This window comes from Brachyhypopomus gauderio, chromosome 11 (assembly GCF_052324685.1).
Source record: "Brachyhypopomus gauderio isolate BG-103 chromosome 11, BGAUD_0.2, whole genome shotgun sequence".
Lineage (NCBI taxonomy): Eukaryota > Metazoa > Chordata > Actinopteri > Gymnotiformes > Hypopomidae > Brachyhypopomus > Brachyhypopomus gauderio.
Window position 1 is genome coordinate 267,501 of NC_135221.1, and position 15,000 is coordinate 282,500.

At 45.2% G+C, this 15,000-nt stretch overlaps 1 protein-coding gene across 1 annotated transcript in view; it reads left to right on the top strand.

Annotated features, from left to right (window-relative positions):
- The first annotated feature begins 8,426 nt into the window (after positions 1–8,426).
- xpnpep2 (X-prolyl aminopeptidase (aminopeptidase P) 2, membrane-bound) overlaps positions 8,427–15,000 on the top strand; it is a 16,579-nt gene continuing 10,005 nt past the window's right edge. The window contains exons 1-8 of the mRNA XM_077020950.1: positions 8,427–8,561; positions 10,434–10,501; positions 11,228–11,338; positions 11,516–11,579; positions 12,256–12,360; positions 13,139–13,222; positions 14,381–14,524; positions 14,896–14,997. Coding sequence (XP_076877065.1) covers positions 8,513–8,561; positions 10,434–10,501; positions 11,228–11,338; positions 11,516–11,579; positions 12,256–12,360; positions 13,139–13,222; positions 14,381–14,524; positions 14,896–14,997 — 727 coding nt within the window. The 5' untranslated portion in view covers positions 8,427–8,512. The remainder of the gene's footprint in view (positions 8,562–10,433; positions 10,502–11,227; positions 11,339–11,515; positions 11,580–12,255; positions 12,361–13,138; positions 13,223–14,380; positions 14,525–14,895; positions 14,998–15,000) is intronic.

The following is a 15,000-nucleotide window of genomic DNA, read 5'->3' on the forward strand; positions in this document are numbered from 1 at the left end:
GCAGGAGCAACTTCCTCCAGACCCGACCCTCATCAGGGGTCAAAAGTCTCCGGGACGTCCAGGGCAGGAGGTGACCCACGTGAGGGCTGGACCACTGTCTTCCTGAGGCCCAGGCTACGTGCTCTGGTTTAAGAATATCCCAGAAGGACATTTGGAAAAGAGAGGAAGTCTCTCCTGCACCTGAAAAGCAACGACCTCCACGTGTCTGTTCAGTCGTAGGAAGGGCCTCGTCATTCACCGCACGCCTGCTCCTCCCATGTCAGCTGTCCACGCTCCAACAGTGTGCACTGAAAACATCTCATCACTGTGCACAGCCACCCATGCCCAATCTCTGTTAGATGTCACAGTGTATATCTGAGCAAAGGGATAAAAACTGTGGTTTAACTGAATGATAATAGCTGTGTCAGATGCCCATACAAAAGCAGCAAAAGCAGGCAATGCTTACATTCTAGAACCTACAAGGTAAGGCCTACATTCTAGAACCTACAAGGTAATGCCTACATTCTAGAACCTACAAAGTGATGCTTACATTCTAGAATCTACCAGGTAATGCCTACAATCTAGAACCTACAAGGTAATGCCTACATTCTAGAATCTACCAGGTAATGCTTACATTCTAGAATCTACCAGGTAATGCTTACATTCTAGAATCTACCAGATAATGCCTACATTCTAGAACCTACAAGGTAATGCTTGCATTCTAGAACCTACAAGGTAATGCCTACATTCTAGAACCTACAAGGAAATGCTTACATTCTAGAACCTCAGGGTAATGCCTACATTCTAGAACCTACAAGGAAATGCTTACATTCTAGAACCTCAGGGTAATGCCTACATTCTAGAATCTACAAGGAAATGCTTACATTCTAGAACCTACAAGGTAATTCCTACATTCTAGAACCTACAAGGAAATGCTTACATTCTAGAACCTACAAGGTAATGCCTACATTCTAGAACCTACAAAGTGATGCTTACATTCTAGAATCTACCGGGTAATGCCTACATTCTAGAACCTACAAGGTAATGCCTACATTCTAGAATCTACCAGGTAATGCCTACTTTCTAGAACCTACAAGGTAATGCTTACATTCTAGAATCTACCAGATAATGTCTACACTCTTGAACCTACAAGGTAATGCTTACATTTTTGAATCTACCAGGTAATGCCTACATTCTAGAACCTACAAGGTAATGCTTACATTCTAGAATCTACCAGATAATGTCTACATTCTAGAACCTACAAGGTAATGCCTACATTCTAGAATCTACCAGGTAATTACTACATTCTAGAATCTACCAGGTGTATTCTTCACCAGACTACACACCCAGTAATATCCCAGTAATGCAGCAAAGCTTCTCTGTATCTGCTAACAGCTGGATGGGCAGCTCATCCAATATCACTCAGGCGTCCTCTACGTGCACGTGCATTGACTCAGGTGTCCTCTACGTGCATGTGCATTCACTCAGGCGTCCTCTACGTGCACGTGCATTCACTCAGGTGTCCTCTACATGCACGTGCATTGACTCAGGTGTCCTCTACGTGCATGTGCATTGACTCAGGTGTCCTCTACGTGCACGTGCATTGACTCAGGTGTCCTCTACGTGCACGTGCATTAACTCAGACGTCCTCTACGTGCACGTGCATTACCTGTAGACCTGCTGTATCAATGTGCTATTCATTCATGCTGAAGCAGAAACTCACTGTGCACCTGATATTAAATATTTGATTGGTCTTGCGCTGTTTGGACATGGCATCATCACTCCTTTGGTGATTGAAGAATTAGGATTAAAGTGCCTATTGTACACTCTAAAAACATATTATGTATGTGAAATATACACTCTAAGAACATGTTATGAACATGTAATATACACTCCATGAATGTGTTATGTATGTTTAATGCATGCGTGTGCTTAGCCACAGTATAGGCAATGAAAGAGCTTCATCAGACCAGTAGACATAAACACTTGTTTCAGCTCACTGGGTATTCTCTTCTATTCTCTTCTCTTTCTCTCTTTCTCCTCTTCTCCTTCTGAAGATTCTCCATCTGTTCCTGATTTTAGCTGATCTACAAAAGTTATGGAGTTACTCTGTTTGCTGTTATTAGCCTCTTGTAGGCTTGGTTTAGTCTTGGTCTTGGTTTAGTCTTGGCTTACATTCAAATACTAATGTTCTTTATGGAGTATGGACACTGTCAGTGTGCTCTCTGCTAGAACCAAAAACTGACTCTTGTCCCATAAATATTTAACAGGAGAGACTTTAATAGATTCTTCGATTCACCTCTCCCGCTGCAGAAGACCCACTCAGCTGCATTCTCCTCCTCCTCAGTCTCTCTAGCATAAATATTTATAAGAGACTAGACAGATTTGAGTTCTTATTGGGCCAACGGTGATTTAATATAATGAGCTAGTCAGGGGAAATAATTCTGCACTATGTTCCCCATCAAAGCGAGCCGTCCACATTAGTGAGAGAAGATTAAAGACATGGTCACAGGCTCCTCCCACTGAGCTGACCTGAACCTGCTGCTCACTTATTCAGAGCTAGCTCAACTCAACACATCTTCATTAATTTTGCTGAGCTCTGCCCAGTAGGGTCTCTTCTTCTGGTTCAGACGACATGGGGTCTGTGTGTGTGTGTGTGTGTGTGTGTGTGTGTGTGTGTGTGTGTCTGCAGACCACCCGCTGATTATGTAAAACTCCTCCGTCTCTGAGAATCTAAGCACAGCTGAGAGGGAAGTTTAACATCCATCTTTTCTGGCCATGTCTGACCTGTTTAATCTCGCCGTTTCTCAGGGTCTGATTATGCTCTGCCTGTCATCAGACAGGCTTGGTCACGTTGGCATCTTCATCAGACGGAGCCCTCAATCAATCAGACAGGGAGAAGTAGTGGACAGTTCCCGTCCTCTGCCGGACCGTCTGCCGGACCGTCCTCCTGTCCTCCGCTTATCTTGGGTTCTTCTCCTTCTCCTGGTCTCTGTGTGGGAGAAGGTCTCCCATAAGAGCCCTTCTGCCCTGGAGTCTTTGTGAACTGGGCTGTCTGCTCTTTCATCTTTGATGTTTTCATGATTAAGGCATGTAACCTTCGATGACCAGTGGCTCTGGCGTGGTGAGATAAGAGATTACACCGGTTGTGTGAGTTTTGCAACGGAGACAGAGTGAAAATGGCATGAATATCTGAAATTTTACACAGATCAAGGAAGATCTCAGAAGAGTACATTAGGTATAAAGATTCATACCATTCTTGGATTCAACAGTAGGAAACAGCTTTGAAAAGTATATCCTAAACTATATGGGACGTGGTCAGACCAGCTGGATGGCGTTGACTTCACTCTAACATTGTGTTTGCAGGAGCTTCATGGAGAACAGGAGCATGAGTTTAAAAGTTTGTAGTCTGGGGCTTTGTGGTGTAGCACAGTGAAACATCTCTCTCTGTCCCCTATTAATCAGATGGGAATAGTGCAGCAGTGCTGATACAAACACAACACAAACACAAAAACACAAAAAGTGTTTGAAACCTGGTCTTCAAACAGCACCAGGTCCACAACACCAGGTACACAGCACCAGGCCCACAGCACCAGGCCCACAGCACCAGGCCCACAACACCAGGTCCACAACACCAGGCCCACAACACCAGGTCCACAGCACCAGATCCACAATACCAGGCCCACAGCACCAGGCCCACAGCACCAGGCCCACAGCACCAGGTCCACAACACCAGGCCCACAGCACCAGGTCCACAGCACCAGGTCCACAACACCAGGTCCACAGCACCAGGTCCACAACACCAGGTCCACAACACCAGGTCCACAACACCAGGCCCACAACACCAGGTCCACAGCGTTTACCTCAAGCTCATAGCAAAGGTTGCAATGATTAGCTTGCAAAAGTGAGTGGGAAAGTATGCTAGTCCAGAAACTCAGTTAATCACATTAATCTGGAGGGAAAATGTTTTGCCACAGGAGACGTACGAACAAACTAACTGTGGTGATGCTGCACGTGGAGTGGCTCTCTAACACCTCACAGTATATACCATATCACACCACGTCACACCACGTCACATCACGCCACGTCACACTACGTCACGTCACGCCACGTCACACTACGTCACGTCACGTCAAGCCACGACACAGCACGTCACACTACGTCACGCCACGTCACGCTACGTCACGTCACACCACGTCACGCCACGTCACGCCACGTCACATCACACTACGTCACGCCACGTCACGCCACGTCAAGCCACAACACAGCACGTCACATTATGTCACACTACGTCACGCTACGTCACGCCAAATCACACCACGTCACGTCACATCAAGCCACGACACAGCACGTCACACTACGTCACGCCACGTCACGCCACGTCACGTCACGCCACGTCACGTCACACTACGTCACGCCACGTCACACCACCTCACGCCACATCAAGCCACGACACAGCACGTCACATTACGTCACACTACGTCACGCCACGTCACGCTACGTCACGCCAAATCACACCACGTCACATTACGTCATGCCAAATCACATCACGTCACGCTATGTCATGTCACGCCACGTCACACCACGTCACGCTACGTCATGCCAAATCACACCACGTCACGCCATGTCATGTCACACCACGTCACGCCACGTGACGCCACGTCACACCACGTGATGCCACGTCACACCACGTCATGCCACGTCACGTCACACTACGTCACGCCATGTCACACTACGTCACGTCACGCCATGTCACGCCACGTCACGCCACGTCAAGCCACGACAAGCCACGACACAGCACGTCACATTACGTCACACTACGTCACGTCACGCTACGTAACGCCACGTCACACCACGTCACGTCACTCCACATCATGTCACACCATGTCAAACCACGTCACGTCACATCACGTCACACCACGTCACGCCACGTCACACCACGTCACGCCACGTCACGCCACATCACGCCACGTCACACCACGTCACGCTACGTCAGGCCACGTCACGTTACGTCATGCCAAATCACACCATGTCATGCCATGTCATGTCACACCACGTCACATTACGTCATGTCAAATCACACCACATCACGCCATGTCATGTCACGCCACGTCACGCCACATCATGCCAAATCACTCTCCTCTTTCTCTCTCCTCTCTCTCTCCCCTCTCTCTCTCCCCTCCTTTCCTCGCTCTCTCTCCTCTCTCTCTCCCCTCCTTTCCTCGCTCTCTCTCCTCTCTCTCTCCCCTCCTTTCCTCTCTCCTCTCTCTCTCCCTTCTCTCTCTCTCTCTCTCTCTCTCTCTCTCTCCCTCTCTCTCCTCTCTCCTCCCCCCCGGGGCCGGTGGGTTGTGTCACACCCCTGTACTCTGGTCTCTAGTGTCAACCTCGTGTTGCTGGCCATTCCACACGCTCCATATTACCAAGGAACCGTTGCCAGGGCTACCATTTATTAATATCTATTGGTAACTTTGAGCACTGTGCTCATTTGAGCAAATAATGAAGGCACATGCCGACTCATGTGTGTGTGTGTGTGTGTGTGTGTGTGTGTGTGTGTGTGTGTGTGTGCGTGCGCGCACGTGTGTGAATACAGCACACCGATCAATCATATTTTCCTTGCAACAATAGCATGTGTTGCTATGCTGCAGTGTGAACCTGTGTCTCTCTCTTCTGTCCTGTGTGAGCACTAATTCGCTCTTTTGCTACGCTGGTGAAATTCACATCATCATTGTGTGTATTTCCTTCCCACTCCTGGTTCAAAGCATCTTACACCATCCTGATATAACTTTCCAAAATATTAATTATTTGGACATTTATTATTGTTCTTTGTTATTGATATTCTGTTGACTATATTTTCTTCATTATTGTCAGGTGAGTGCAAAATCCAGTGGAAAAATGTATGAACCAAGTCTGCCCCCTTGTGGTGATTTAGTGAAATGCCAGTAATGAGAGGTTTATTCTAATGCTTGTCTAAAGCTTTAAAGCAATCTTAAGTGTTTTATTTGGTATGTGCACAGCTTTAACTGTTCTGTTTGATTGACTCACATCTTCACTGTGTTTTGATGAGCTTGAAGTTGTCATAGTTAATTGAAAATGCATGTTGACAAACAAAATACATATTTTTTATTAAATTAATGTCGATATGCATTGGGTCTGATGTTTCCAACTGCTTATATTTTGTTAATATAGCCAGTTAACACTGCAAGATAGTTAACACAGTTAACACATACAGTACTGGTGAAAGGTTTGGACACACTTGACTGTTTTTAATAGTATTAAAGGCATTTTAATCTAATAGATTATGCTTAAGTTTGTTTCTAAAACAAATATAATTTGGGAAAGATTAATTCCATTTCCAAAACACATTTTCAACGCAGCTTCAGGGAGAACAGGGCTAGGGGTAGGAGAGAGAAAGCGGATCATACCATTAACGACAGAGAAAGCGGATCATACCATTTAGGAGAGACAAAGTGGATTGTACCATTTACGACAGAGAAAGTGGATTGTACCATTTAGGAGAGAGACAGAAGATCATACCATTTAGAAGAGAGAAAGTTTGTACCCTTTGCGAGCCAAGGGAATTGCTGTATTTTGTATTTATTTATTTTTGTTACATTTTAGATTTAATCATATATTTTCTATTTTCTATTTAACATTTTCTATTTAACATTAACAAAAGCATCTTTTTGCTATTATTTTGAGGGTTGTTTGAGTAGTCCTAAGAAGGGGCTAGACACACCTGTGCTGAACCAAGAAATCTGAAGTAAATGAAGATTTGGGGATGAATTTCTGAAATTTTGGATGATGTAGCTTCTCATATTCAGAATTCATTAATTCAGATGTGAAAAGAAAACAAAATAGAGCCAAGAAATGTCCAGGCTGTTCATTTGGTTAGGTCAACTGTGTAAATCTGACCTTCAAAAATGTATCCTATTATAACATGGACAATTTTACTTAAGTTTCTTCATTTGTTCTGCCCAGCTTTGCACATGAAGTAAAGGGTTTGTTGGTATTGTTTGTTATTAGCTTGTGTATCTAGAGTCAGTCACACGCAGCTCTGGCTGAACTGCCCTTCAGATAGATAATTTATAGGTTCCGCTCAATAAAGTCTAAACAAACATTAACAGCAGGTGTGGATCTGCTAGAGTTACTCAGCTCCTACAGAAGAGACCAATAACCCAGGAAAACAGCCACGTGACCTTCTCATCGGGTCATAGCCGGGCACCTGAGCCACGTGACCTTCTCATGGGGCCATAGCCGGGCACCAGAGCCACGTGACCTACTCATCAGGCCATAGCCGGGCACCAGAACCACGTGACCTACTCATCAGGCCATAGCCGGGCACCAGAACCACGTGACCTTCTCATGGGGCCATAGCCGGGCACCAGAACCACGTGACCTTCTCATGGGGCCATAGCCGGGCACCAGAGCCATTCTTCTGGAAGCTGCACATGACGACACTGCTGTTCAAGCAGGGTTGTGTCTCCTCAACTGTCCATCCCCAGGACTCCCTCTGCAGACAGACATCTCCCAGCAAACATAGCTGCTTCTGAGCTCTGTCATGCCCTCTCTGTTTGATTCAGCTGGGAGATGATGTGTGATCTCCATGCAGCTGCACCAAGTCAAACCTTGGAGGTGCGGTTCATAACTGTAGTACACATTCCACTCCTTACATGGAGAATTTATGTTCGTAATTCTCAGGTAAATAAGGTGCTAGACAAGAACTGATGGTGTCACTGTGTCTTTAAAAAGGAGATCAATTGATGGCAGTGGCAGTGTAACTGTGTACAGTGTAACTATGTACAGTGTAATTGTGTACAGTGGCAGTGTAACTGTGTACAGTGTAATTGTGTACAGTGGTAGTGTAACTGTGTACAGTGGGAGTGTAACTGTGTACAATGTAATTGTGTAAAGTGGTAGTGTAACTGTGTACAGTGGTAGTGTAACTGTGACAGCAGTCTTCAGTCTAACTTCAGTCTAAGTGTGGGAGTGGAGCATTCTGGGTCAGGGCCTATAATACAAGCCCAGCGGCTGACGGAACTGTGTGGTGTGGAGATGCTCCACACCTGATCGGTGATCGGTCCTGGGCTACAATGACATGCAGAGAGAGAGAGAGAGAGAGAGAGAGAGAGAGAGAGAAACACAGAGAGAGAAATAGAGAGAGAAAGAGAAAAAGAGAGAGGAAGAGAGGATGCCCTCAAAACAACTTGCAGTCACAACTTCCTGCAAGTGCAACGGTGCTTTAACTGTAAGAAGACAGTCAACCAAACCCCCCCCACCTCCAAACACCCCCCACACACCCCCCACCACCTACCCCCACACCTCCACCTCCACCACCTCCATCCACCCCTTCAGTGTATTGCCTATTATTCCAATCAGAAGACTCCTCCGAGCACAGAGTGGGTGTGGTGTCAGAGAGAGCTGATATATAAATATACATACACACTCTCTCTTTCTCTCACACACACACACACACATGCACACACACACCTGCCCCCACTGTCTTGCTGTGCACATTTGGAACAGATGATCTAACATGAATGTCTCTGGGTGGATTCTGGCTTTATGCCTTGTGACTCTTAAAGGTAAACATTTTTAAAAGTTTGCATGATTGTGATTTCTTAATAATTTCAGTGTGATTGTGATATCAAAATGGAGATTGTATTAAAAAGGCTTTAAGGAAGACACCATTTGAATTGTCATATCTGGCGATATATTCAAGAATATTGCTGAGCCTTAACCAATATATTAGTTTTACAGCTCTTTCTTATTTGAGGACTCTGTGATTTGTTGACTATTTTGACATGTTTACTTTGCAAGCCAGTGAATACACAGCTGTTACTTTAAATGTGATTCTGCTCCCATGGCACATGGTTGGTTTACTGTTGCATGTCCTGTCTGTTCAATGAATCACTCAATGATTAATACTGTCAGCTGTCAGCACAAGTCTCCATAGGCAACTGGGCTCTGTCCTGGTCTGTACTGGCCTAAAATGGGTTGTTCTGGGCTCTGTCCTGGTCTGTACTGGCCTGTAATGGGTTGTTCTGGGCTCTGGACTGGTCTGTACTGGTTTGTACTGGGCTCTGTACTGATCCATTTAATGACTCTATCTGGCTTCACCCACATGAAACTTGGTTTTAAAGCTAAAAAAATCGAAAGCATTATCTAATTTTGGATACAATTATCCTGTTTTGTTGGGATAAAAATATCTGCTGGTTGGAACAGTGATCTAAAGCCAGTAGCAAGACTGCAGTAGTGAATCAGGCTGAAAGAGCTACGTCCCGATAGTCATCACCTGCTCCATTAGGGCTCCGTTTATCTGGTAGTGTTACAATACTTCATCCACTCTCACTCATCACAGCCTGATTTGTAAGTAGAGAAATCCCCTTAGTGCAGACTGTCAAAAATACTAGTGCTGTGTTTTCCTTTCTCTGAAACACTATAGCACTGTGTGTGAGTTCACTAAAACACTGTAGCACTGGGTGTGAGTTCACTGAAACACTGTAGCACTGGGTGTGAGTTCACTGAAACACTGTAGCACTGGGTGTGAGTTCACTGAAACACTGTAGCACTGGGTGTGAGTTCACTAAAACACTGTTGCACTAGGTGTGAGTTCACTGAAACACTGTAGCACTGGGTGTGAGTTCACTGAAACACTAGTACTGGGTGTGAGTTCACTGAAACACTGTAGTACTGGGTGTGAGTTCACTGAAACACTGTAGCACTGGGTGTGAGTTCACTGAAACACTGTAGCACTGGGTGTGAGTTCACTGAAACATTGGGTGTGAGTTCACTGAAACACTGTAGCACTGGGTGTAAGTTCACTGAAACATTTACATTTATGGCATTTGGCAGACGACCTTATCCAGAGTGACTTACATTTTTTTATCTCATTTTTTATACAAGTGAGCAATTGAGGGTTAAGGGCCTTGCTCAGGGGCACCTCAGTCATGGCCTCAGGTCTGGGAATTGAACCCACGACCCTCCGGTCACAAAACCAGTTCCCTAACCACCAGGCCATGACTGCCCTGTACACTGTAGCACTGGGTGTGAGTTCACTGAAACACTGTAGCACTGGGTGTGAGTTCACTGAAACGCTGTAGCAGTGTGTTTGAGTTCACTGAAACACTGTAACAGTGTGTGTGAGTTCACTGAAACACTGTAACAGTGTGTGTGAGTTCACTGAAACACTGTAGCACTGTGAGTGAGTTCACTGAAACACTGTAGCAGTGTGTGTGAGTTCACTGAAACACTGTAGCACTGTGAGTGAGTTCACTGAAACACTGTAACAGTGTGTGTGAGTTCACTGAAACACTGTAGCAGTGTGTGTGAGTTCACTGAAACACTGTAACAGTGTGTGTGAGTTCACTGAAACACTGTAGCAGTGTGTGTGAGTTCACTGAAACACTGTAACAGTGTGTGTGAGTTCACTGACTGCTGTGATCTTCCCAACTCAGGTGCAGAGCAGGTGTCACAGGTCCGAGGGGGAGCAGGCACTGAGAGGAACTGCTCGGCTGTGCCACCGGTATTCTCTTCCTCCCTCTGTTCTAGAAGCACTGTGAATATCAGACCAGCACCGCCTGTGTCCGAGCCCACCTGGGTCCGAGCCCACCTGGGTCTGAGCCCACCTCGGCCCGTCCGCCCTGTTGCAGGAAGAGAGGCCGTCCCACACAGAAGGGGCTGACGCTTGGCACAAGCTCTTTGTTAACAAGTGCAATATATAAACATTATGCTATTTATTGGGGCATTTGTATCAGTCATCCTAATTACTATAATGTAATATTTTTCACATCACTAACAAATATTTAGACCTCCATACAAGAAGTTTAAACAGATTATACTCATTAAAACGCATTAAAGGTTCATTGTTCTGTGCTAACGCGAGCTTCTCGATCGTGTCTGGAGATCTGACCTCCTCCACAGCCCAACCATGACACGGATATTTAAAGCTGGATGTTGTGTTAGGATTTCTCTCAGTGTCCTTGTGGTTGAAGGCCACGTGTCCGTAAGACTCTTCTAGGGCTGGAATCTCTCTGTGGAACAGTGAAAGTCGCATGTCGTGGCTTTAATGTCATAGTTCAGTTCCTTTATTCATGGAGCTGGCCCTGAAACTCACTAGTCATCGTGATGTCAGAGACCCTCATACAGCTGAGTTAATGCCAGCTCCTTTCCCCAGGATAGTTCCTGATAGGTTGGGGTTTGGGGTGTGTTCTGTCATTTCCTTATTGAAACCCTTCACTGTTTCTGCCAGTTCCTGCCCCCTACAGCCGTTAACACAACTCTGAGGCTACAAGAGCTGAGAGCAGCACTGATACAACACAATATCTCTGCCTACATCATCCCTGGAACAGACACCCACATGGTAGCACATCTCTCCTCATTCCTCTCATCCCACTCCCCTCTGTTCTCCTCTCATCCCTTTATCTCCTCTCCTAACCCCTCCCCTCCCCTCTCCTCTCTTCATCTATCTTCTCCCCTCTGCACTTGTTCCCATGAATGAATGGTTTGTTTATTTATTTGTTTGTTGTTGTTTTGGTAGAGTGAGTACATTGCAGCGCGGGACGCACGGTTGGCCTATGTGTCTGGTTTCTCGGGCTCTGCAGGTGTGCGTGGTGTTAGTCTCTGTGTGGTGTTAGTCTCTGTGTGCTGTTAGTCTCTGTGTGGTGTTAGTCTCCATGTGGTGTTAGACTCTGTGTGGTGTTAGTCTCCGTGTGGTGTTAGTCTCTGTGTGGTGTTAGTCTCCGTGTGGTGTTAGACTCTGTGTAGTGTTAGTCTCTGTGTGGTGTTAGTCTCCGTGTGGTGTTAGTCTCCGTGTGGTGTTAGTCTCCGTGTGGTGTTAGACTCTGTGTGGTGTTAGTCTCCATGTGGTGTTAGACTCCGTGTGGTGTTAGTCTCCATGTGGTGTTAGTCTCCATGTGGTGTTAGTCTCCATGTGGTGTTAGACTCTGTGTGGTGTTAGTCTCCGTGTGGTGTTAGTCTCCGTGTGGTGTTAGTCTGTGTGTGGTGTTAGTCTCCGTGTGGTGTTAGTCTCTGTGTGGTGTTAGTCTCCGTGTGGTGTTAGTCTCCGTGTGGTGTTAGACTCTGTGTGGTGTTAGTCTCTGTGTGGTGTTAGTCTCCGTGTGGTGTTAGACTCTGTGTGGTGTTAGTCTCCGTGTGGTGTTAGTCTGTGTGTGGTGTCAGTCTCCATGTGGTGTCAGTCTCCATGTGGTGTTAGTCTCTGTGTGGTGTTAGTACAGTAAAGTAAACAGTGAGTGTAAAGTGGGTCATTTTGATGTGCAGGCACAGCGGTTGTGACTCAGAGCAGCGCGGTGTTGTGGACAGACAGTCGCTACTGGGTCCAAGCCGAGCGTCAGATGGACTGCAACTGGGAACTGGAGCGAGATGGTTAGTGCAAGATGAACACAACATACAACACTACACACAATACTACACAATACAACACACAATACTACACAATACTACACAACACAATACAACACACAATACAACACAATGCAACACACAATACTACACAACACAATACAACACACAATACAACACAATACTACACAATACTACACAACACAGTACAACACACAATACTACACAATACAACACAATACTACACAACACAATACAACACACAATACTACACAATACTACACAACACAATACAACACACTACTACACAATACAACACAATACTACACAATACAACACAATACAATACAACACACAATACTACACAATACAACACAATACACAATAAAACACAATACAACACAACACACAATACAACACAATACAATACAACACACAATACAACACAATACAACACAATACAACACAATACAGCACAATACAATACAACACATAATTCTACATAATACAACACAATACAGCACAATACAATACAACACACAATACTACACAATACAACACAATGCAGCACAACATACAATGCAACACAATACAAATCACAAAACAACACAGCTCTATCAGTAGGGATGTGTATGACCCACACCGTACGCAGTTCTGATTAGGAATTAAAAACATGAATGATTCTCTATTCAACTTTCATTATTATTCACTGCAATATGAAAAGAAAGAGCAGTGTGTGTTAGTTTACATGCAGTATGTAGAACCATCTTCTTGAGTCGGGTCTAACTGTACTGGGAACCAGTGTCTGTCTCCAGTATCACCAACTGGATCATCCAGGAGGTGAAGGAAGGGCAGGTTGCTGTAGACCCCTTCCTCTTCTCCAAAGGTACGTTAACACCATCACCAGTTTAATACCATCACTTCACCATCTGCAGGTCTACATAGATCCTTACAAACTCCACCGGTTTAACACCATCACTTCACCATCTGCAGGTCTACATATCCTTACAAACTCCACCGGTTTAATACCATCACTTCACCATCTGCAGGTCTACATATCCTTACAAACTCCATCGGTTTAATACCATCACTTCACCATCTGCAGGTCTACATATCCTTACAAACTCCATCGGTTTAATACCATCACTTCACCATCAGCAGGTCTACATAGATCCTTATAAACTCCACTGGTTTAATACCATCACTTCACCATCTGCAGGTCTACATAGATCCTTACAAACTCCACCAGTTTAATACCATCACTTCACCATCTGCAGGTCTACATAGATCCTTACAAACTCCACCGGTTTAACACCATCACTTCACCATCTGCAGGTCTACATATCCTTACAAACTCCACCGGTTTAATACCATCACTTCACCATCTGCAGGTCTACATATCCTTACAAACTCCATCGGTTTAATACCATCACTTCACCATCAGCAGGTCTACATAGATCCTTACAAACTCCATCGGTTTAATACCATCACTTCACCATCAGCAGGTCTACATAGATCCTTATAAACTCCACTGGTTTAATACCATCACTTCACCATCTGCAGGTCTACATAGATCCTTACAAACTCCACTGGTTTAATACCATCACTTCACCATCAGCAGGTCTACATATCCTTACAAACTCCACCAGTTTAACACTATCACTTCACCATCTGCAGGTCTACATATCCTTACAAACTCCACTGGTTTAATACCATCACTTCACCATCTGCAGGTCTACATAGATCCTTACAAACTCCACTGGTTTAATACCATCACTTCACCATCAGCAGGTCTACATAGATCCTTACAAACTCCACCAGTTTAACACTATCACTTCACCATCTGCAGGTCTACATATCCTTACAAACTCCACCAGTTTAACACCATCACTTCACCATCAGCAGGTCTACATATCCTTACAAACTCCACCAGTTTCTTGCAAATGGTGGTTGAAAAAGAACCAGTGAAGACCATTTGACCCAGTAACCAAAGGCAACATAACCACTACATCTAAGATTGGGTCGTTGCTCTTTGTCAATACAGACACATTTGCTGCCTACAACGCCCATCTGAGTCCAGCCAAACGGACCCTCACGTCGCTTCTGCAGAACCTGGTGGATGAAATATGGGGAGAACGTCCTCCTCTTCCTGCTGAAAACCTCACGCGCTTACCTGACAGCTTCATCGGTGTGTGTGTGTGTGTGTGTTCCTGTTCCTGTTCCTTATCACTACACTGATAAATACCAGCAAACAGACCAGCACATGTAATCTCCAGCGTGGCTATAAAGGTCCATGTGGTATATGACTGTAATAACAATGTCATCGGACATTGAAGACAAGGGCTTATTATAGCTGCCATATTTGCATCAGGGGCACTAATTCTGAATGGAAAGTTAAATAGAACTGCAGTGCTAAAGGTTAGGTTTGTGTGTGTGTGTGTGTGTGTGTGTGTGTGTGTGTGTGTGTGTGTGTGTGTGTGTGTGTGTGTGTGTGTGTGTGTGTGTGTGTGTGTGTGTGCGTATGTGTGTGTGTGTGTGTGTGTGTGTGTGTGTGTTTAGAGAGAACGTGGCAGATGAAGGTGGAGGAGATTCGTGGTCAGATGTTGGAGAATGTCTACCAGCCCTCGGCTCTCCTGCTCTCCGCTCTGGATGAGACGGCGTGTA